Source organism: Conger conger, chromosome 2, assembly GCF_963514075.1.
Source record: "Conger conger chromosome 2, fConCon1.1, whole genome shotgun sequence".
In the NCBI taxonomy this organism is placed as follows: Eukaryota; Metazoa; Chordata; class Actinopteri; order Anguilliformes; family Congridae; genus Conger; species Conger conger.
In genome coordinates, this window is record NC_083761.1 from 69,281,201 (window position 1) to 69,305,132 (window position 23,932).

Genomic DNA, 23,932 nt, shown 5'->3' on the forward strand with positions numbered 1-23,932 from the left:
TCCATTCAATTTTAAACGAAGAAAATGAACGCTTCCTGTGTGTTGTTAACCTCACATGCGATACAGTCAAGATGGCGCCCTCCAAGGCGAAGCATTCGCGAGAGTCTTGTGTTATTCCAGGTGGATTTACAGGTAAGGGAATCGGTTGTTCTTTTGCTGTTAGAAATGTAGGTAACACCAATTTGATAGTTAACCAACAAAGGTGTTGAGAGCCGGATAAATTGCAGGAAGTTGTTGCTACCTTGATTTACACGTGTAGGGCTGTCTGGGAACATGACGTTTTGTTGTAAATAACACGTTAAATCGCGAGCTTTGGTATATTTGTTGTAGGTAGATACGATGAAAACGTATTTAGCAACGTTTAAATAAATGATATTCCCATTACGAATTAATGCTTTAAGATATACAAAATGGGATGTAAACATACAGTTATGGTCAGTAAGGTAACTGACCCTGACTTCCCATCCCCCAAAATCGAACTTCTGTGGAACGCATGCGGTTACTTTTTCGACTTCAAAGCTGCTCAACCACAATATTCTAGTTACCGTCACAATAAAATCGTTTAATGCTCCCAAGAAACATTTAGTGCTAATGTTTGTTTGCAAATCACTAGAGGTCTATCCATGCTAGCGAATGGTACTGGTTTGAGAATACCAATTCTCTGCAGAAATGTGATATTGGTATTTAAATGTCTTTACTCTTTAAATCTCACTGTTTTTTTTCATTGAGCTGTGTGGGTCAGTTACTCTGTATTGCTTGGAATGCTTATTGATGTAAACATCTCTTTCAGTGCTCTCTGTGAAGTTCAAATCAGACAGTGTCTCCAGCCACAGTATGTGTGTAAAAGAGCACAGAGTTCGAGCTGAAAAAAATACAAACAGACCCCTTGACAGGACACTATTTGCAATCAACATTCCACCATACTGCTCAGAGGTATTTAATTTTGGTTTGTTCTATTTTCCAGACTAGCACTCACAGTAATAGCATGGTGCTCATGCTCTGTGATTGGTGGCTTTGTTTCCATGACAGTTGTACCATTTTAACAATGCTGTCATTGTACGGTGATGTCATTGTCTTCTCATTTTCAGTCGGTGGTGAGGGAACTGTTCTCTCAATTTGGGCCAGTCCAGTCTGTAGAGCTGAGGGAGAGGCCCGGCAGCACTGAGCCTACTGAATCAAAACTGTCAAAATACTTAACACCAGTGCCAAAAGAGGTAAAACATCCTCCAAACAAATCTGCTCTGTGTCTGTGTTCACCTTTTGTGCACCGAGTAAACCCTGCCTCTCGTTTCTGTCTCTCAGGGTTTTAAAGTAGGCTACATTGTTTTCAAAAAGGGTTCCAGTGTGACTGCTGCCAAGTCTCACCCCTCTGACACTCCACTAGTCGTCTCCACAGAACAGCGGCCCGTCAGGACAGGCCTGAAGAGTGAGTTGTCGAATGCCACGATTTAAGTGTGCTTTGGTCTGTGGAAGATGGTGTTTTACACATTTTTGGTTATTTACACTTTGTATCATTTGTTTTGTATTAAGATTGTCTTGTTTCCTCTCGTTTCGTTTTCTCTACCTGAAAGAATGGATACATCAGTACAGTAACTCGTTAATTCAACCGGACAAGCTTCAAGCAGACGTTGATCGCTTCATGCAAGAATATGACAAAAAGAAAGAGGTCTGACTTTTATTATTTTTATTTTCAGTAGTCTGTCTTTTGTGTCTGTATGTGTGTGTGTATACTTGCTTCACTGAAAATGTTCCTGTTCAAATGGGTTTTGAACGTTACAACTACAAATAAATAGCAAAAATATGACTGAACTTTTATGTAGACACCACTCATTTGACCTTTGCCTTTAATGTGTTGTCCACTGTCTTTGGGTCAGGAGTCAGAAAAACAGAAAAAAGAAGCGGAGAAGCAGCAGGAGGAGGATGAGGAGGGGTGGGTGAAGGTTACACGGGGTCCGCGAGGGACCAAGGCCCGCCCCCACAGTGAGGCATCCAATCAAAAAGCCCTGCTGAGGGAAAACAGAAAGAAGAAGAGGAAGGAGCTGCTGAACTTCTACACCTGGCAGCACAGAAACACTCAGAGAGAGCGTGAGTACCCCGGCCCCTCAGAAACTCAGAGAGTGTGAGTTACCAGTTATAACTGACATGTGAAAAGGTATCTGTGTGTTGTCTCAGTTTTCATTGAGATTATTTAAGGCCCTGGTTCTTAAATGTTTTTTATATCAGGACCCAACTTAGAGGTATTTTCTAGTGATGGGACCCAAATTATAAGTTCAGTATAGTTCAGGGACCTGTGAAATGTGCAAAAATTGGCATAGCCTAGTGGAGTACAGACCCACCTCATACACTCATGCAACCCATTTTGGGTCCGGCCCATAGTTTTACATTACATTACATTACATTACATTGGCAGACGCTCTTATCCAGAGCGACGAACAGTTGATTAGACTAAGCAGGAGACAGTCCTCCCCTGGCGCAATGCAGGGTTAAGGGCCTTGCTCAAGGGCCCAACGGCTGTGCGGATCTTATTGTGGCTACACCAGGATTAGAACCACCGACCTTGCGTGTCCCAGTCATTTCCCTTAACCACCACGCTACAGGCCGCAACATACAGTGGTGTGAATAAGTGTTTGCCCCCTTCCTGATTTTTATTTTTATTTTTTGCATGTTCGTCACACTTAAATGTTTCAGATCAAACAAATTTAAATATTAGTCAAAGACAACACAAGTAAACACAAAATGCAGTTTTTAAATGAAGGTTTTTATTATTAAGGGAGAAAAAAAATCCAAACCTGGCCCTGTGTGAAAAAGTGATTGCCCCCTAAACCTAATAACGGGTTGGGCCACCCTTAGCAGCAACAACTGCAATCAAGCGTTTGCGATAACTTGCAATGAGTCTCTTACAGCGCTATGGAGGAATTTTGGCCCACTCATCTTTGCAGAATGGTTGTAATTCAGCCACATTGGAGGGTTTTCGAGCATGAACTGCCTTTTTAAGGTCATGCCACAGCATCTCAATAGGATTCAGGTCAGGACTTTGACTAGGCAACTCCAAAGTCTTCATTTTGTTTTTCTTCAGCCATTCAGAGGTGGACTTGCTGGTGTGTTTTGGATCATTGTCCTGCTGCAGAACCCAAGTTCGTTTCAGCTTGAGGTCACGAACAGATGGCCGAACATTCTCCTTCAGGATTTTTTGGTAGATAGCAGAATTCATGGTTCCATTTATCACAGCAAGTCTTCCAGGTCCTGAAGCAGAAAAACAGCCCCAGACCATCACACTACCACCACCATATTTTACTGTTGGTATGATGTTCTTTTTCTGAAATGCGGTGTTACTTTTACGCCAGATGTAATGGGACACACACCTTTCAAAAAGTTCAACTTTTGTCTCGTCAGACCACAGAGTATTTTCCCAAAAGTCTTGGGGAACATCAAGATGTTTTCTGGCAAAATTGAGACAAGCCTTAATGTTCTTTTTGCTCAGCAGTGGTTTTCGTCTTGGAACTCTGCCATGCAGGCCATTTTTGCCCAGTCTCTTTCTTATGGTGAACACTGACCTTAACTGAGGCAAGTGAGGCCTGCAGTTCTTTGGATGTTGTTGTGGGGTTTTTGTGACCTCTTGGATGAGTCGTCGCTGCACTCTTGGGGTAATTTTGGTCAGCCGGCCACTCCTGGGAAGGTTCACCACTGTTCCATGTTTTCGCCATTTGTGGATAATGGCTCTCACTGTGGTTCGCTGGAGTCCCAAAGATTTAGAAATGGCTTTATAACCTTTTCCAGACTGATAGATCTCAATTACTTTCTTTCTCATTTGTTCCTGAATTTCTTTTGATCTCGGCATGATGTCTAGCTTTTGAGGATCATTTGGTCTACTTCACTTTGTCAGGCAGGTCCTATTTAAGTGATTTCTTGATTGAGAACAGGTGTGGCAGTAATCAGGCCTGGGTGTGGCTGGAGAAATTGAACTCAGGTTTGATAAACCACGGTTAAGTTATGTTTTAACAGGGGGGGCAATCACTTTTTCAAACAGGGCCATGTAAGTTTGGATTTTTTTTTCTCCCTTAATAATAAAAACCTTCATTTAAAAACTGCATTTTGTGTTTACTTGTGTTGTCTTTGACTAATATTTAAATTTGTTTGATGATCTGAAACATTTAAGTGTGACAAACATGCAAAAAAATAAGAAATCAGGAAGGGGGCAAACACTTTTTCACACCACTGTATATTGATGTAAGACATGTGACTGAGAGTTTTGACGTCACATTAGAAATATATTTTGTTCATAAACTAAAATTAATATTTTACTTTGTTTATATTTTCATGTTAAGGTGAAGACTGTTTACTGCATATACCATACCTACATGTCTGTGCACTACACACACCTATTCACTAAGCAAAAGTAGGTAAGGGGTTGTGTGGTAGTAATACTTCAATCTTCTCTTTCAGACATCGCTGAGCTCAGGAGGAAGTTTGAGGAAGATAAACAGAGGATTGCAATGCTGAGAGCACAGAGGAAATTCAGACCTTATTGACTCAGTATCCCATAATCATCTGCTTTTCCTTCTGCACCATCCTTTTTCAGACTTTTAAACATTTACTCTGCATCCTTTCCTGCTAGTCATTTATATTAAAGTGAAATTGGAAAAAAATAATTTTATTTATTTTTTATATAATGTATAAACAAATCTTCCCTGAAAACCCACTGAAATGGCATGATTACATGCTGAGCATTTTGTTGTCATTGGCTTATCCCTTGGTCTGAATATCTGAATTCTATTCTTTTGGCCATTGAGTATGAAATCCTTTATGAAATTCTCCTTGGACATGTTTTAATGAGGGATATGTATCACCGTTGGGTGGTGGTGGCCTTGTTCAAGAGCACAATAGCAGTGTTCCACTGGGACATTGACATGGAACCTTATACAGTAGCCCCCAGCCTAGAGCCATACTAGAAGCAGACTTTGCTTGTGTGTCTGTGTATGTATCATTTCTATACAGTTCACCCGTAAATGGCATTGAATTACTGCTGACAGTCTCTATCAAAATACAGACTACTATCGGATTATACAGTATACCGCAAATCCTCAAATTGTGTCCGGGGTCTTTTATTTACTTAGGCTGCACAAAGCACAGGCCTTTTTTTTGGGCAGGCTTGTATTCGAGGCAGGACTTTATTTCTTATTTGGCTTCTGTTGTAGAATTTTATTCTTAGAAATAAAGTAAAAGGCTACACTTAAAGTGGGCCAACATTGTTCAACAGTTCCTGTAACCGTTCAGAAATCAGTTTGTGTAGGCTAATCAGGAACACCGTTTGGTAAGTCATAGTGTCAGTCTTAACAGACTTAGTTTATTGCAAATATTCTCAAACACAATAAATCACATGCAAGTCCAGAATCCATAACAACTTGCCAGACACGCCTTCATGAACAATAACAAATTAGTGTAGATAACAGCAAGTTAAGGATCTTTTTTTCCTAAAGTGCGTTTATTGTGAGACATTCGTTTCGTTTGGAGCAGCATACGGGTAGGCTATCAAAAGATTTTCGCTTTGGTTTGGGATTTAATTTACTTTTGGACTGTTTGATTCTATTGCTAAATGTTGGCACTGAAATCTGGGGGGTATTTGATGGTTCCCTGTTAAGTTTTATGTAGTTGAAAGAGTGTCGGGATTTCCACCCGTCTGTTTATTGCGAGCCAAGGCAGCCGCTATCATTCATTCATTGAACGTGCGCTGTGCTGTAAATACATGGAAACCTTATTGCCTAGCCAAGTAGCCTAAAGTGAGTTAATTTTTAATTTTGCCTGATTTACTTTTTATTAAATTCGTAGGCTGGAATGCCTCGCGGCAACAATTGTGTTTAAATGTATACTGCTTCAGCCTTTGGCAAGCTACTTAGAAGGGGCGGCAAGCGACTGGTAGCTTGAGAGCAACGTGTTGAGACCCATTGGCAACAGTATTAAACCAACCAACAATATAAAATATTAAGAAGAGCTCTTTTATTTCATTGAGTTAAATCGAAACAATGTCTTCTAGTGCTCATGGACTGATGGCCCTACTGGTAGGCAATATTACTCAGGCTTGTATTTGGGAGCCGGCCTTTATTTGTCCGAATCGGCCACGCCCCCGGCTATTATCCGAGGCCCGGCTTCAAATAGAATCCCGGACACAATTTGAGGATTTACTGTATATATTTAGTGAGCTCCACAATATTTTTGAGGCATATTTTTTCATCATTTGTCACTTCACGCCACACTTTTAGATTTGTAATCAATTCACATTTGGTTAACAGCAGGCTTTGTTCGTATCAAAGAAAAACTTCTAAATATGAGGAAATTGTCCAGCAAATTGTCCAGCAAGTCACTCATACGAGCGATTTAAGAGCTACTCTGTTCATACAAGTAGTTCTTGCATGAGACCCAGTGATCAGAAACAAGCTCCACAATTGCCTCCTTTGACTTAGAATGCAATGCCACCAGTTGACCAGTGGAGAGAGCCAGCAAGCAGGGACATCACTCCTCAGACACCGGTCTTAGTCCTGCCACAATATACTGTTCGTATACACACACACATACAGATTTTATGTGGTGGGCCTGGACTTACACTTTACATTTGTACTTTTATCTAGTTTCTTTTTTTAGCAGGAGATCGAACACTTGTACAGTTACAATATTTCCTTAATTGTGTTTAATAAGATCAATAAAATATTAAGTGATGAAAATGCTAGCGTAACAGTATGCTATGCAAAGGCTTGAAGCTGAGGAGACTAAAAACTTTTCATTACATTACATTACATTAAATTTTTTCATAATTTTGTCAATATTATATAACATCGCTCAACCTCTTTGTTGGGATTCAGATGATTAAGATGATGCACACAATGAGATCATAAAAGTAACCTTATATAAACAAATCAAGCTCACCTCAAAGCACTTGAGTTGGTTAAAACCCCAAAAAGATAACATGCATATAAAATGCATACAAGATGAAAATCACTGAGAATCACGATGCACTAACTATTAAACATTATGGAACGTCTGATAAAAAGCAGCTGCACACTGCATCTGATAAAGACAGATACAGTAGTGTGCAAAACCTTGTCACCCCTGGTCAAAAAAAACTTTTACAATTAATATCTAACCGGACCTTTGAATTGCACAATGTTAAACATTACACATTTCTTCAAATTTTAAAGCAAGTTTACTTTTTATATAAAGTAAAGTATGGGAACCCTGTGAGTTAGTCGTTGTTACTCCTCCTCGGGCAACTAGTTAAGAGTTTTCCCCCGTTCTTCCTGACAGAACACCTCTAGTTCAGAAATATTCTTCGGCCTCCTTGCATGTACACCATGATTTTCAATAATATTCATGTCTGGGGATTGTGGTGGCCATTACAAAAACTTCATTGGCCTTTCCTGGAGGTACTTCATGGTCGATTTTGAGGTATGCTTTGGGTCATTGTCTTGCTAAAATACCCAGTGTCTGGACTGACCGTTGAACATTAGACTCTCGAATTTTTTGATATTTGGTGGAATCTATTCTTCCTTCCACTCACACAATAATTCCTGTGCCCCCAGCTGCCACGCAACCCCAAAGCATACTGGATCCACCTCCATACTTCACAGTCAGCAAAGGCTTCACCCAAAGATACGTTCTTTGGTGGTGGCCAAAAAGCTTTTCTTTTACATTTACATACTTCACTTGATTTTTGTGTTGAGGTTGATCTTCCTGGCAACTCTGCCACATTTCTTACAGTGATGTGTGGGTTCTTCAGAGCATTTATCACCAGGTCTCAGGCCATTCTATCCGAAATCTTCCAGTTTTCCAGTTCTTGACTTGACTTCAACTTCCATTTATCTTCCATTTTCTAATAATGTTTCCGACACTGGAAATTGGTAACATTGAGAGTTTTGGTAGCCTTCTCCTTCTTGGTGGAAATTAAGGTGTGTCCTGTACCACAGTTATTTCAGCTGGTGGTGTCAGCTGCAGGTGTTGGCTGGGTTGATGTGCATTCAAAAACACAATAGTTCATGCACTGCACTGACAGCGCCATTCCTAAATATGCAACAAAGTTCACTCTCACTTCCTAGAAACATTAAAAATGTTTGTTTCAAGTGTTTGTGTGTGTCCATCCCCTTCCTGGCTGCCCCTGGATGACCTTCTGTCAGCCTGTTCTGTGGCCCCCGCCCGCTTTCTTTTGCCTGACCATGCTGAGCCTCTCTTGACTGATAGAAGCCTCTTGAGTCAGTCGTTTGCTATATTTGGATGGAAATCCAAGTTGCAGCCAAACCGATTATATACCGGTGCTGACATGCACGCACACCTACCCAATCAACAGCTCAGCAAAGGGAGATGTGATGCATGCTTGGGATGCTTGTAGTACACACACCAATGAGTGGATCATCAGATTATTCTTTGGTCATAATAATGATACATTTATTTTGTTTTTCAGGGAACACAAAGACACTACATAGTTAACATAGCTTTAATATTTTGGGCTGCAGTTACTTCTGTCTGCATTTTTATCAGAGGACCTCTTATTTTTGTTATGTTTCAAAAGTTTTGAATGATATATGCATTACAAATGAAATTATTCATGTAGGCTTATACAGTTGCATTTATCTTTGGGGAAAAAAATGAGGATAAATTTCAGTCCTGATGGTGATGCCCAAGCATCACAGTGTACAGAATTATTCAGCCAGTGCTGACTGGTAAGCTCACAGAGACTATTTGCACATACTGCACTTGCTTGAAGGACTTTGAGGGACTGATAAGGAATTAAAAAAGTCAGTCACATGTGTACAAGTGTGTTTCAGAAAGGGCAACTAGCATTTCTGGTTTCTTTATAACCTTCAGTTTCTATACTTTAATGTTTTAATTTTATAATATTGAACAAACACAAACAAAAACTGCATATTTTATGTGCTACCTCTACACCATTCATATTCTGGAAAACCATCTTGCATTTATACACTATTATATTATACATTCACTGAGCACTTTATTAGGTGCTAATACCAGCTTGTTAATGCAAATATTTCATGCAGACATTGTCAAGAGGTTCAGCTGTTTTTCAGGCCAAATGTCAAAATGGAGAAGAAATATGATCTAAATGACTTTGAGCATGGAATGATAGTTGGTTCCAGACTGTGTGGTTTTAGTATCTCAGAAACGGCTGATCTCCTGGGATATTTACACACAACACCGTCTAGAGTTTGAAAAACAAAAAACATCCAGTGAGCAGCAGTTCTGCAGGCAAAAATGCCTTATTAATGAAAGTGGTCAGTGGAGAAGGGCCAGACTGGGTGGCTACAGCAGCAGAAGATACATCTAAACAATAAGTCAAATGAATACTAATAAAGTGCTCAGTGAGTGTATATTATCAGAGAAGACATTATTTAAAAAAGCACAGGTAATGGAATGAAATAATAAACAGTATACCTTGTGTTTGTATATGCCTATAGTGTTTGATGCTAGTGTTTGTTTGTTTTGAACAGAAGGGTGGGGAGATAATGGTATGTATCGGTGTGCATCAAAGAGGGTGTGTAAGTGTCATGGGAAGGTAGAACAGTACAACCCCGTCTGTGGGGATTAGAAAATTCCCAGGTTTCCTGCTCTTTTGACTGTCCTCACAAATGGAGGATTCAGCTGGAGTTCCCATCAGGAGATAACACAGCATTCACACGCACATATTGCATTACTGGAGGGGGGGCAAACAATTTTCAATGGACAGATTTTATTAAAGCAGATGTGCTCATGAAGGCTTAAGCCCAACAAATTATTACTGTGTTATGGCTCGTAAATGATACATCCTGATGGAAGAATCAAAGGGGAAGAAAGCCTTTAGCTTGGCCAGCAGTGTTTCATCATCCCTACAAAGCTGCAAATCCCACAGAGCCGGATTCAGTTGCTACACGACACTTTTGTTTATATTTCCTTGGCCCTGTTGTTTATATTTCTCTCTTTGGACCGATAACAGAAACAAGTATTCCTTGGCAGACAGACTGAGATTAAAACGGATAGAGCTAGATGTCGAGGTGCCTTGTGTCACGTCTGCACTGACAGACAAAGGCGGATATCTTGCTCATCAGGGAAATTACTCAAAATAATGCAAAAATGATTATTTCTGATGATCAAAAGAAGTACACGTACTGTATTTGTACAGGTTTGAAGGATAGAAGTATTGCAGGTGGTGTTATAGGCTCAATTAGCAGCCTGTGTATGTCAGATTTGTGCAGCTATTAATATTTCTTTACTATGAGTATGGTGCCAAAAATCAGTTTTGTTACTTTCTACATGGGTTTTAAATCAAGCCATTAAGGATGTGTTAGTTATTTATGGCGTTGCTATTTATTGGCACTCTGAAAGGCTACTACAAAGCGGTTAAATTTAGGCTGAAGTACAGATATACAGATACATTTTCTCTTTAACAGTGATTTAAGCCTATACGACATTCCTGTGTTATGGGCATATAGAAACACATTGGGTGAACATGGATAGGCCAGCTCTCAGACGGAGCTGATGCTGTGCGCCCTGTCACGTCCACAGTCGTGTCTGCAGAGACAGATAAGGTTTCACCAGGTCAGAGACAGAGGGAGGGAGAGAGAGAGAGAGAGAAGTGGGATGTGTGAGGGTCACACAAACAGGCAGAAATGAGAACAGTGGGCAATAGAGGTGACGACCAGAATAGAAAGAACACACAGTAGTCTCATAGAGAAGAGAGGGAGAATGTGGGATATGTGAGACCAGCAGACTGTAGGAACAAATGTATCACAGAGCAGGTTAGGAAACCTTATCTCCTCTGTCCACTCACAAGAGTGGCACTCCATTGAATCCAAAGTCCAGTAATTCCTGAGCAGATATGCATATTATTACAAAAGCAGAACCATGTGCTGTCAACTTTGGTTTTTGAAGCAGCTCTTCTTTCAGCCTTTCTTATGCTCCTTTCTCACACAAAACCCAGGATTGAGACAAGATATTGAGCTCAAGATCGACCCACCTTGATACATAGCTCCAAGCTGAACTTGCCCTTACGTGCAGATCTAGGACCAGATTTCCCAACCCCAACCATTGCAGCCTACAATAAAACGTGAAACTGGCCCTGAACATCATTATTTGTGAAATTACAATTATTGCACAGAACACAGTTAAATATTTCTAGTTTACTGTATTTTTTAGATGGAGAAATATACAGTATATTAGAAATACAAGAGGCCTAAAGGTAATGTAACCATATGTTGCAAAATGATTTTCTTGAAATAAAGAAAGTGATTGAAACTGATTTAAAATTAAAACACGATTTAAAACAAAACCTTTCTACCAAGTACTGTTGCTGTCATACATCTCCGGTCATAGCCAATGAGGTTCCTTGATTGAATCCTGGGTCGAGTAACCCAGAATTCCCCATTTCATTAGATCAGATTAGATCCAGATTCAGATCCAAGCCGTGTTTATCCCAGATAATTCTCAGGTTGTGGTCCCAGCTCAGATAACTTGGCTGACTCTTTTACACGAACAGCAAACATGAGACATCCCTGGGTTTTTGCGTCTTTGTGAAAGTGGTACAGTGACCACTTTATTAAGTAGACCTGTACATCAGCTTGTTAATGCAAATATCTAATCAGCCAATCATGTGGCTGCAACTCATAGCAGAAAAGCTTGCAAACATGGTTCAGTTGTTGTTCAGACCAAACATCAGAATGGGGAAGAGACTTTGGCTCTGGAATGATTGTTGGTGCCAGATGGGGTGGTTTGAGACAGACATTTTGGGGGGCTAGGGCTCAATTGAAAAAAATGGCACCTTCAAAGCCCCCCTCCCCCCCCCTCTACACCATCCCCCCTATTTTCACCCTGATATTGCCTCACTGACACCACGTTCATAATCACACACTATGTTCATAATATGCCACCTGTTTTGAGCCTTCTGAAATTCCTTAATTTCATCTCACTTCCTTATAAAAATATTTGGACATGTTCATGCTCTACAGTATCTCCCACTATACTACAGCAGCAATTCAGATCGCACACAATTATTGCATAGTTGTTGACCTACACAAATCAGGTAACAGATATAAAAAATACAGTTTAAAGTATCACACAAACAGGGCAATCAAAAAGTTTCAGAAGTCAGGAAAAGTTAAATATTTGCAGGTGAAATTATTTTTTGTTTGTTTCTGATTATTTCTCTTTTTCTCCCAATTTGGTAGCCAATTGTACCCTATGCTGTGGATACACCGCAATGGCCCCGTCACTTGGCGGCCCAGGAAATTCAGGATTTCAGGAGTGTGATACACCTTCTACAAGTTCCCACGACCGAGGCAAGTGCAATCATGGCGATTCCCCTGCCGAGTCCCCCCACCCTCCCTTGGAGCAGCAAGCCAATTAAGCTGCGCCACCTGTACTGGCCAACTTCGGCTTTGGCAGGACAGGAATCCAACCTCGATCCTCGGTGTGCAACTGTGACAAACTGATGCCTGCACCACCATGGCACGACAGGTGCAGTTTTGACATTTACTTAAAAACTATAAAAAGTTAGGAATCATGAAGCTGATCTGTTTGTTGAACTGACCATTTGTGAATTGTGCATTGAATAAACAGTATTTCTTGCTCCACAGGCTGTGGAGAATCCTTGCAGGATCATAATGATTTAGTGGTAGCACCAGATGTTTGCGATTTTAATTTTCAATGTAGAGGGAAATCTAAGGTGATTTTTTACTGATTTTATTTTGTATGTGGGTCAGATCATAGGTGGTGGAGCTGGGGATCATGACGTGTCAGTGATTACTGTCTGCAGACGACTTCACAAACATCAATAGAAGCTACACTGCAAACCACTAGTTAGCAACAAAACAGGATGCCCAGGTTGCCACTTGCTTCTGGAAAAAATGTTTTGTGGACAGAAGAGACCAAGATTGACTTGTATCAGAGTAATGGCGAGCAAAGAGTAATAGAGCAAAGTCTCTAGGCTAAAAGGAATTGGCCAAGAACCAAATCACCCCCCCTCATCTGTGAAAGATGGTGGTGGGGGTGTTTTAGTTTGGGCATGTATGGCTGCCACAGGTGCTGGCTCACTTGCCTTCATTGATAATGTAACTCCTGATCGCAGCAGCAGAATTAATTCTGAAGTGCATCTTATCTGCTCATGTTCAATCAATTGCCTCCAAACCCATTGGATGGCACTTCACCCCCTAGCAAGGCGAAGATCCAAAACATACACCAGTGCTCTCATCTTAATGATGTTCCAAACGGTTTGTTTTGGTCAATTGTGGGGGCTATTTTTTCTCTTTTTTTTCTTTTTTTTTCTCAGCCTCATAATAGCTTCTTGACTGTCATTAACGTGACTCTGGTGACATACGCAATAACAGATTCCAAAGGCAATCAAAGGCCTAGAATCAAGACTAGATACTGAAAGCTTTCTTATACCTGCATTAAAGAAGCAAATAAGTACACATGACTAATAAAGAGCTGAGAAGCCAACTCTCCAATCACTTTTGGCCCCCTAAAATGGAGGGACTTTAAATAAAAATTGATGTAATTCATACATGAATCGCCCAATATGGATTTAAATGGCCTCAAATTAGAGGTGACAGTTTGTACTTTGACCTCATATTCATAGTTTCCTTTCAAATCCAATGTGCTGGAGTACAGAGCCAAAAGAACAGAAATTCTACCACTTTCCAAATACTTACAGTCTGCACTGTAAGTCTGATAAATATTTAATATTGTAGGTGAAAACTAGAAAGGTGAAATTGTGAACTTGTGGGTAGAGGAACAGATGGATGCAGAGAAGGGCAGCCTGTAGGGTAATGGTTAAGGTACATGACTGGGACCTGGAAGATTGCTGGTTCAAGCCCCAGTGTAGGCACAATAAGATCAGTGCAGCTGTTGGGCCCTCGGGCACAGCCCTAAACCCTGCATTGCTCCAGGGGCTAAATTACATATTATAAATTGTTATATTATAGAAGGTGAAATGGAGGACAGAGAAACAAACACTCATTTAGGCAGTTTATTATTATTATTTTTTATTGTTTTTTAGTGTCTCTCTAACACTAGGACACATAATACACAAAAATAGTCATGTGATCCACAGAAATGACAGTAAAAATAAATCTGTTTATATTTAGTAAGCACATAAAGCAGATAATTGTTACAGATTGCTGAAAGTCCTTTTATTTCTTTACTGATTTCATTTTCCTTTTTTATTATTTTGTATTTCTCTTCTTTATTGTGTGTGTGCATTGGATTGAATCACAGTTCTAAGCAGTCAAAGCAGATGTTAGTCACAGTAAATGCTGTTGTAGCAGAATCTAATACATGGGCAATGGACCACCCCACCAGGCCCTTTGGATGGAAGTGCTTCCAGTTATCCTGCTCTGTAGGGTCGTCAGGAGGTTGCAGCACGCTGCCTATCCAGAGAACCCGTGCTCCGTGTAGAGTTTTCCCAGGTCGGTTATTACCACGGCCATCACCCTCTTGAAGGCATCCTGCGCTGCCTTATCTACCTTCTTCTCATCCATCATCTTCACAAGGACCCCAGTGATCAGCTGCGAGAGACGGACGGGAGAGAGGTGCGTCACAAGTGTCTCCTATGGGTGATATTATGCTGATGCTATGCTAATATTAGTGGGAGGGTAAGGAGGACTGAGAGACTGAGAAAATCAGAGGGTCAGAGAGGGAGAGAGAGTGAGAGAGGGAGAGAGTTAGGGGAGGAAAGTGTGTAGCTCTTACGTCGAAGTTGTTCAGTTTGATCTTGTGCACTGTGGCGTGTGTTTTGCCCATGGGCTTCAGGGCACTAGCGTGGGCCCCCTTGGCATTCAGCAGTTCACTCAGCTTCTGCAGCACTATTTCCCCATGGGCTGCCACTGCGGCATTACCTGCCAGTTCACCTGGTGGTATTTTCTCAAACCTGGGAAACAGCCCTTGGGTTTCTGGGTGAGTTTGGAACAGACTGGGGATAGACCAGACAGTGTTTCACTGTCACAAACATTTATAATTCTGACATTATAATAGGAATACTCTTTTATTAATTTGTTATCTAGTAATTTTTGCTTTGTTTTTTGATTATGAATTCAGATTTGTTTTGTTGGGTTGTCAGCGGAGTACAGTTTGTTGTAAAACATGATTGTGCTTTGGCAACAGAAATGTTTCTTTGCTTCTTTTGTTTCTATAGCTACCAGAGTCCCACAGCTTCCTGTACATGATAACATGGTACTGTCATGCCAGTGATACAGTGAGATGCAGAGTTGTCCATTAACTGACCGGGTGAGAACCTCTCCTCCACTCATTCTCTTGTCAACGCCAATGGGTGCAAAGGCCTGCAGAGCCAAATCAAAATCAGTCATGATCTAAGAGAGAGAGAGAGGGGGGGGGAGAGAGAACCAATGAGTGCTCAGAGAATTTTTGACAGAGTGATGCAATCACAATCATGTTCTGGATGAGGGGACAGAGAAACCCCCCCGAGGTTAGCAGAGGTATGTAGCTATGCAGCTGAGGACACGATCATGGGACCAGAGTTTAAGAGTGGAAGCAGTTCTAAATAAAACTGCAGCTTAGAGTGAGTGGAGAACAATAAGGAGGAGAGCTCAAAGGGACTGTTAAACATATGGGGAGAGAGAGCGGGGTGTGACAGTACACATACAAGTCAAAAACATAATCATGTTTTCTTCATTTATTATGCTACAATGTGCAACTTACTTCATAACTCCTCAGTGTACAACAAAGCACTTAAAGGAGAGTGAGGAGTACACAGAGACATTTAAACTATGGTAAGTGATGGGAGGAGTAAAGTATCCCCAAATTCCCCCTCTGGTTCTGGTTTAAAATGTAATTTGGTCTTCTTCGGTCATCTTTCTTGAGATGCGGTCATAATCAACTATCTGGCCCAAGCATTATGAGGTTGGGTTTGATGTCAAATGGAAACATGTGAATTACTGCAGTTGCGAATTTATGTTCAGATTCGATCTCTGCGTAACATATGAAGATAGATTTGAGATCGCGGTCTTCTACATTGGAGTCTGCGCTGTACAATGACCTTCATTCAGTCCAGTGTTTTTGTCCTTGCTTCGGCTAAATGCAGACTCTGGACCAGAGTCAATAACACATGATACACTCGGCACAGATGATAACAAAGGCTCAATGAATTAATTAACATTTTCAAAGAGAAAGGAAAGAAAGGCTGACACAGTATATGCACACAGATAGATAAGTGGCGGAAACTCTAGATTACTCCTTTCAGAGAAAGTTTCTCCCCTGTCCCCGATTCACCCCATGCCAATTCCCTCACACATTCTACAGTAATGGGGATTATGGTACAAGTACCTCATTAATACTTTTCTTCTTCAGAATCTGAAGATATTTTAAAAGGTTTCAAAAAAGTCATTTTTTTTCTCTTTCGTCCACCTCACCCCGTCAGTTTTGAAGTGGTCATTATACACATTTTTGCACATCACAAAGTGCACATAATACACTACTTGAATATTGAATAAAATGCACGTATGCGCTTACATTTAGACAGTGCTCCTTCATGGCTGTATGTTTAATTGTGTTAATCATTGTGGCTGATAATTTTGTTTGATATTTGATCACTTATAATAAAAATAGATGTGAGATAGAGATCTTCTACACTGGAGTTTGTTCAATGACCTTTATTTAATTTTTTTTGTCCTTGGTTTATTCAGAAGATAACAAAGACTCAATGAATTAAGATTAAGACTAAGATCAATTTATTGCTGATTAACACAAGATAACTGTAATCTTTTTTCTGCATATCTCTGCTAGATACACATATATATCCCCCTTACATTTATAGTCCCCCCTACAGCATGCACTAACATCATTAAAATCATTAACATTTTGAGAGAGAAAAGGACAGGAAGGTTGACACATTGTATACTGTAAACACAGATGGATAAGGCTGAAACTCTCGGTTACTCCTTCCAGAGAAAGTCCCCTGTCCTGGATTAACCCCATGCCAATTCACTGAAGTCAATTCACTGTGCAGCTGCATTTCATAGCTTTGGAATTGTACACTAATAGCTTCATGAGAAAATTACCTCATTAATACTTATTTTCTATACAAAACAGAATGTGAAGTTGTCTGATATGATTCTCCAGGTATTTTATTTCTCTTCTATCCATCCCAATCCATCTGTCTTAATAAACCTTAGCATAATGCACATAATTTCAATGTGCACACAAAGTGCACATAATTTTGTTTTTTTAATATAAATTCATGCAGAACAGTGGCCCTTTATGGTTCTAGCATGTATACTGATATATTTACTCAGTGAGCCCTCATTATCTGGCATAAATATATAAACATTAAAATGTTAATTACAAAATGTATCTCTCTTTCCCACACGTGTACACTCACCTGCACACGCACCCACACATAATTACATGACTATCATCAGAGACTCTACTATGAGCAATCCTATGACACAAACCCTAATCCAGAGAATGCGAAATGAACCCATATACTATACCAGTAGATTTGTGGTCCAAGCAAAGTTGCAAGAGAGCCTTTTGAACTGTGAAGAAACACTTATAATATTCTAATTTCCAAACTTTACCTTTTATACCCCTCGAACATCACATCAATCAATCCGTCCCTCTCCTCCTAAATTGTTAACTCCACCTCTTGCCCTCCCTCCCTGATATCAAAGTTTGAGATGCCTTGGTACCATTCCAGCCCTCTCTTTCCTCATGTTTTAGAAGGACGGCTTGGGGAGAGGGACTGCTCTTCAGCCAAATACCAAGCACAAGCACTGCTTAAATCACACCTATACATTGCTCCTGCATGCCAGTGTGTCTCTATCAATTTTGTTTTCATTGACTTAGTGAATAAAATTTGTATTATTATTTTTCCATACTACTCTTCACAAGCACAATTTTCATTGTTGTCATGTATTCCTGAAAAAAGACAAAGTTTCACGTCATATTTCTCAGCTGGTTGCATAGCTTTTGTCCCCCATTGTGGAATTTGACAACAAGGTATTATTTTCTGTCTTATATATCTTTTCTGTCTTTTTAAATGTATGCCTGTGAAAGTGCTATCAAAATTTCCACTGAAAATAGATTATTGGCATGACAAAGACAAGTGCTGCCAAAATATGAAAACAACAATAATATCAGTATTATTAAAATGACAGTCAGGATCTCAGACACTTTTTTTCAGTCAGAATGAACAACAAAGGGTCAGTGAGACTCAAAAACTCTCTTTCCCTCTCCCTCTACTGCCCATGTACAGTGGAAGCTTATTCACAGGGCTACTGCGGTGGACAAACACTTGGCAAATACTGTTGGAGAGGTTTGTTAATTCTGTGGAGAAACAGGTAGGGTAGGTTGAATTTAGGGGTGGAAGGGGTGGAAACTCAATTTTCAATGCAGGTGTATACGGGAGCCTTCCGAGAGCCACGAATAGGAATCTGGGGACAAGGGCTTTTGATGCAGGTTCTGACAGGGATAGAATTTTCATACTATTTGCTTATGCATGGTGTACCAAAGTTTGCGTTATTATGGGGGCTTGATGGGGTCATGTCGATGGGGAAGCTGGACCTTCACTTTTAGCATCTGCAAGGGTGATGTATTTTGCTACTATTGCTATTAATCCAATCCTATCTAGATCAAATTTTGTTTTGGGGTATTTCATCATTCTATGGTAGAGATCATGATAGTTTAGAAAGTTGTTGAAAGTTAGGATGATCCCACGAAAGGTGGATTCAGGACTGATTCAAAGTTAATGTAGTAACATGTGGGACACACGGCACATATTTCATAAATTGGTTTATCAAATGATTACACATTAATCGGAACATAAACCCCATCAAAACAATATCCATTCTAGATGGACAGCAGCATATTTTTTAGAAGAACCCCACAAAACTAAAAGTTGTCTAAAGAAAATTGTAAGCCTTAAAAATTGTAAATGCTTTCGGATGTGAAAATATATTCTGTTATCTATTCTAAAAGAATTGCCTTGCTGCAAAAACAAGAACTTCTTCCTCAGAAAACCTTACGCCAACACCCAAATGGTGCAGTTGGACAGGAAATGAGACACCATTATTTTAAATGAGGACTTTTGATCAGTAAAACAATTATGCTGATAAAACAGTTGTGTTTGGAAATGATTTTATATTAGTGTTTAATGCTAAAGTGTTTGGTATTTTGCACAGTTTAATAGATTTCATTTTAAATGGATATAATTGCCATTTTTTTGCCCATTAATTTACTACACTCAAAAACCCATAATGACAAAGTTCAGAAATGTTTGTAAATTTATTAAAAATCTAAAACTGAAATCTCTCATTTACATATGTATTCAGACCCTTTACTGTGGCACTCAAATTACGTCCTAATTAAAGCAAATCCTGTTTGCTTTAATTATCCTTGAGAGGGGTCCACCTGTGGCAAATTGAATTGATTGACATAGGTCTGAAAGGCACACACCTGTGTATGAAGTACCATTTCGAAAAATTTTTACTGTTCCCAGGAGCCCAGTGGCATCAATAATTGTGAAATAGAAGCACCAGGACTCTTCCCAGACTTGGTCATCAGGCCAAACTGAGTAACAAGGGCCTTGGTGAGGGAGGTTATGAAGAACACAACGGTCACTCTAACTGAGCTTTGCAAGTCAGAAATTATGGTTGTTAGTGTCTCTTTTCTGTGAAACCTAACATTTGATGCCAGCATTTGTCATATGTGACAGCCCTGAACCTGTCTAACAGGGACCTCAGAGCATTGTCCAAATATAAAATAGCAAAAAGAGGGCAGGGACAGAGAAGGTCAGAGAGGAGGGGAGGGAGTAAAGCTGCAATTCTGACAGGCTCAGGACAAAATTTCTGGCGTGATGCCAGGCACCAAAGATAGCATTTGGCAAAGCAGAGAAGCACACTCCTAAATTATAATTACCACCGGACATACTGATTTAATTGTGCTGCTGAATGATACAACCCCAACCGGAGGTATTTATACAGATACAGTCACAGACCAGAATCCACACTGACGCCACTGCTGTTTGATTGTGTTCATGCTCAGGCAAATCATCTAATGTATAGAGTTCAGGAGGTAAGAATTGCCAGTTCAGCAGTCGAAAGGTTGCTTGTTTGAGCCCCTGCCCTGGGTGTGTCAAAGTGTCCCTGAGCAAGACACCTAACCCCAAAATGCCTTGCATGGCAGCCAATCAGCGAATGGGTGAAAGAGAGGCATTAATTGTAATAGTTTGAACTTGAGTCCTGCAGAGAATGCAATGGGATGGTTCAGTTCTTAGTGTCAGTGTCATCACTGGCTATGTGTCATCGCTGCATCTGAGACCTGTAGAATAGTATTATTAATGAATAATTAATTTATGAATTAATAAATAAGTAAATACATGAATAATTTATTAATGAATTTGTGTGTTTTGTGTTCACCACTGTCAGTATCCAAAGTACAACTGTTTTGACCTGTTCACTATGCTGGAGAAGAATCTTATTAAAAACAAACATGCACATGAACATGCACATGCTCAATATAATTTTATGCAATATAACTACTGTTGCACATAACAAAAGCACACCCTCAAATGACAATTCAGTTGTCCATATGTTACATGCAGAGTTGTGCACAAGTAGATCTGTGCTGCAAATTAGCTGCCAGTTTCAACCTCATCAATGAATAGGTGTGTCCCAATACTTTAAAAAAGTATATCCTCCGTTTCCTATCTGGAAAGTATGGGGGGGGGGAGGAAACAAGTGCACCAATGTTTCCTGGTGTTCCATGCTGATTGTACAGAGTAAGGACACTTTATATGGCATTCATATAGTGCAGTGGTCTCCAACCCTGGTCCTGGAGAGCTACTGGGTCTGCTGGTTTTCGTTCTTACCCTGCAATTAACTATAATCAACTGCTCTAATTTAATTCACACTCACACTCACACTCACACTCACACTCACACTCACACTCACACTCACACTCACACTCACACTCACACTCACACTCATACTCGGCAATTGTCTGCCATGCAAGGCGCCAACCAGCTCTTCAGCAATTGGGGGTTAGGGGTCTTGCTCAGGAACACTTTGACACACCCAGGGTGGGATCTAACCAACAACCGTTAGATCTGCCAGACAACTGCTCTTACCTCCTTGAGACTTACTTGTTTCCTTTTAAATCACTTACTTGACCATTAGTTGCCTCTGGGACAGCATTCCAATTGTTGTGCAGTTTCACTAATAGGTGGCACTATAAAATTTTAATTGAAAAGCCAACACTTCCCTGGGAGAACTAGGTGCTTCATCAAAATGGAGGGGGTGGGGGTTGGGGTAAGGGCCTGTCTCCAGGTGATGGTCAAATGAAAATGTTTTGCCCTTCATGGCAAGAATTACCGCGACCATTCCGTACAAAATGCAAAAAATAAAAATGCATCAAAGCCCATGGCTAAATCCCATACTGTTACCATTAATTTTTGCTCCCAGGATATAGAAAATGTGCTTAATTTTATCAATTGTGCAATCCATTTTAAATCAAGAACAACCCATGGCATTCTTATAATCACAATATAGAGCACAGGGGGTTAGCCCAGAACCTGTCTGAAAAATGACTCTTAGCACAGTGAAACACAAATAAGCTGCCAATTTCAGCCTCAGCAAGAAGCCGGTGCATCCAAATACTGATAAAAAGTATCCTCCTTTCCTCCACTTGTCTCCTTCCCCTATCTAAAAGTATGGGGAGAGGAGATGAGTGGAGAAAAAGAGGATGTCACGTTTCAGGTCTGTCTTGCCTTGTTTTATGTTTTATCATTTGTCTTAGTCACGTATTGTCTTAGGCGGCACGGATGGTGCAGTGGGTAGCACTGCCGCCTCACAGCAAGGAGGTCCTGGGTTCGAATCCCTGTCGGCCGGGGCCTCTCTGTGCGGAGTTTGCATGTTCTCCCCGTGTCTGCGTGGGTTTCCTCCCACAGTCCAAAGACATGCACGTTAGGCTGATTGGAGAGTCTAAATTGCCCGAGGGTATGAGGGTATGAGTGTGTGAGTGAATGGTGTGTGTGCCCTGCGATAGACTGGCAACCTGTCCAGGGTGTATTCCTGCCTTTCGCCCAATGTATGCTGGGATAGGCTCCAGTCCCCTGCGACCCTGATCAGGATAAGCGGGTTCAGATAATGGATGGATGGATGGATGGACGTATTGTCTTATCATGTATTATGTTAGTCTAGGTTCGTCATGTTGTTTAGTTTGTTTCTTGTTACGATTTATTTTCTTGTCTAGTTATGTTTCGTTACGATTATTTTACCTTGTTATGTTGAGTGGTTATCGTCTTAGTCCGTTTAGTGTTATGTTTTGATTTATGTTTATTGTTACGCAGACTGGTCGTTGTTTAAACATACACTTTTACATGTCTTTCCGCAAACCTTGCGTTCCGGCTTTCTCTCTCTCTCTTTCTGTCACTCACACCCTAATTGTTTCTATTTGTCTATTTATTAAAACTACTAACGCTAGATCAGGGTTGGGTAAAACTAACAGACTAATCATGTGTTCTTGTTACCTTACGTTTCTCGTGCATGTCATTTACTAATTTACTAATGCTAGGGCAGGATAGGTTTATTACTAACGATTACTAATTACCTTGTTAAACTTGTCATCCATCGCACCTGTTTTCCATTCCCTTGCTGCTCTCTAATTGTCTACACCTGTCTACACCTGCATTTATAGCCCAGTCGCACTTCTGTTCTTTGCGAAATTGTCTGCCTCTTGTCCGTCAAAGCAACGCTTGAGCAGTAGTACCATTGAGTACACGTGAAGAGCCAAGCCTGGTTTTCGACCACTGTTTATTGATTTCTGTTTCGTTGACCATCGCTTGTTTTTGACCACGTCCTCGCCTACTGTTTTTGTACCTTTTCCTCGCTGTTTGTTTTATGGTTTCGACTTCCGCATCGCCCTCGACTACGACTCTGCCTGCCGCCCGCCTGTACTTCTGCCCCGCTGACCGCTCTCCTGCTACCGGACCTCCCTGCACGTCTAACGACTACGAGTTTGCCTCTTCCCTCGGCACCGTGCTTTTTGCTTGTTTATTAATTTTTGGCTGGATCAACGTGTATGGACCTTGCTTGTTTTGACTACGCTCCTGGGATTCGTCCCGAATAAAGCCCTGACGGGATTTTATTTTACCATTGTTTCTGAGTCGTGCATTTTGGTTCCAACCCTCACGCACCCGTCTGAGGACACATTTTGTGTATTGGGAAACATCTAACGTACCCGGGTGTCCCCTGCTGACTATACAGAGAAATTACACGTTATATTGCTTGTGACTACTCTTGTCCTTTTATTAAACTGTTTTTAGATTTTGTATTATGTAATGATTTTCTGACGGTGTGATATTGTTTTATGATTTAGTGTCATACATGCTTTGGCTATGCAGCCAATATCATACATATGTAATATTTTATTAATTTCATTTATGTAGCACCAAAGACACTGTATCATATACATGCTCTGGAGCTGATAAATATGCACACAAAAATATTTAAAATAAAATATTTCCACCAAAAAACGGCTTCGCAAGTATTGGCAATTATCTTCAATATGATTGTATGTATGTACATTGCTCTGCTATTTGAAGTGACCATGGGTATAAGAGAACATGTTTTTATTCATTTCATTATTTTCCAATATAACATGTATTATTATTATTATTATTATTATTATTATTATTATTAGTAGTAGTAGTAGTAGTGGAAGTGGTAGTATTAAAACAAGCCGTCAACACTATAAAAGTAATGCAGAATATACAACAGGGGTTCCCAAATATCTTTCTGACGTGACCCCAAATTGCAAAACATTTTCAGGTGTGTCAAAATTCCCCACATTTTGTGACCATACAGTACGCAATGAGGGCGGGCAATATTAATGAACACTAATGTTAATGAACCATGTCAGTGTGTGGTTATGATTGGTCATCGTCATC

The 23,932-nt window shown here is 40.3% G+C and overlaps 2 protein-coding genes across 2 annotated transcripts; one reads left to right on the forward strand and one right to left on the reverse strand.

Moving 5' to 3' along the window:
• rrp7a (ribosomal RNA processing 7 homolog A) lies at positions 1 to 5,256 on the forward strand. Its single transcript, XM_061232248.1, has 7 exons — positions 1 to 132; positions 791 to 933; positions 1,089 to 1,214; positions 1,303 to 1,426; positions 1,572 to 1,666; positions 1,875 to 2,085; positions 4,444 to 5,256. Exons 1-7 carry the CDS (start codon positions 72 to 74, stop codon positions 4,527 to 4,529), a joined length of 846 nt encoding a protein of 281 aa, XP_061088232.1. The 5' UTR covers positions 1 to 71; the 3' UTR covers positions 4,530 to 5,256.
• Positions 5,257 to 13,998: 8,742 nt separating this feature from the next.
• On the reverse strand, positions 13,999 to 17,585 carry mb (myoglobin). Its single transcript, XM_061231123.1, has 4 exons — positions 17,478 to 17,585; positions 15,253 to 15,338; positions 14,722 to 14,941; positions 13,999 to 14,537 (listed from the first exon to the last, which is right to left on the reverse strand). The coding sequence occupies exons 2-4, from the start codon at positions 15,333 to 15,335 to the stop codon at positions 14,400 to 14,402; spliced, it is 441 nt and encodes a 146-aa protein (XP_061087107.1). The 5' UTR covers positions 15,336 to 15,338; positions 17,478 to 17,585; the 3' UTR covers positions 13,999 to 14,399.
• Between the last annotated feature and the right edge of the window lie 6,347 nt (positions 17,586 to 23,932).

Excerpts from the sequence above, each read along its gene's own strand:
- rrp7a (XM_061232248.1), top strand. The coding sequence starts at position 72 with ATGGCGCCCTCCAAGGCGAAGCATTCGCGAGAGTCTTGTGTTATTCCA. Across the intron at positions 934-1,088 it reads TTCCACCATACTGCTCAGAG|TCGGTGGTGAGGGAACTGTT; the intron begins GTATTTAATTTT and ends TCTCATTTTCAG. Across the intron at positions 1,427-1,571 it reads CGTCAGGACAGGCCTGAAGA|AATGGATACATCAGTACAGT; the intron begins GTGAGTTGTCGA and ends TCTACCTGAAAG.
- mb (XM_061231123.1), bottom strand. The coding sequence starts at position 15,335 with ATGACTGATTTTGATTTGGCTCTGCAGGCCTTTGCACCCATTGGCGTT. Across the intron at positions 14,942-15,252 it reads GGAGGAGAGGTTCTCACCCG|TCTGTTCCAAACTCACCCAG; the intron begins GTCAGTTAATGG and ends GTCTATCCCCAG. Across the intron at positions 14,538-14,721 it reads TCAAACTGAACAACTTCGAC|CTGATCACTGGGGTCCTTGT; the intron begins GTAAGAGCTACA and ends CGTCTCTCGCAG.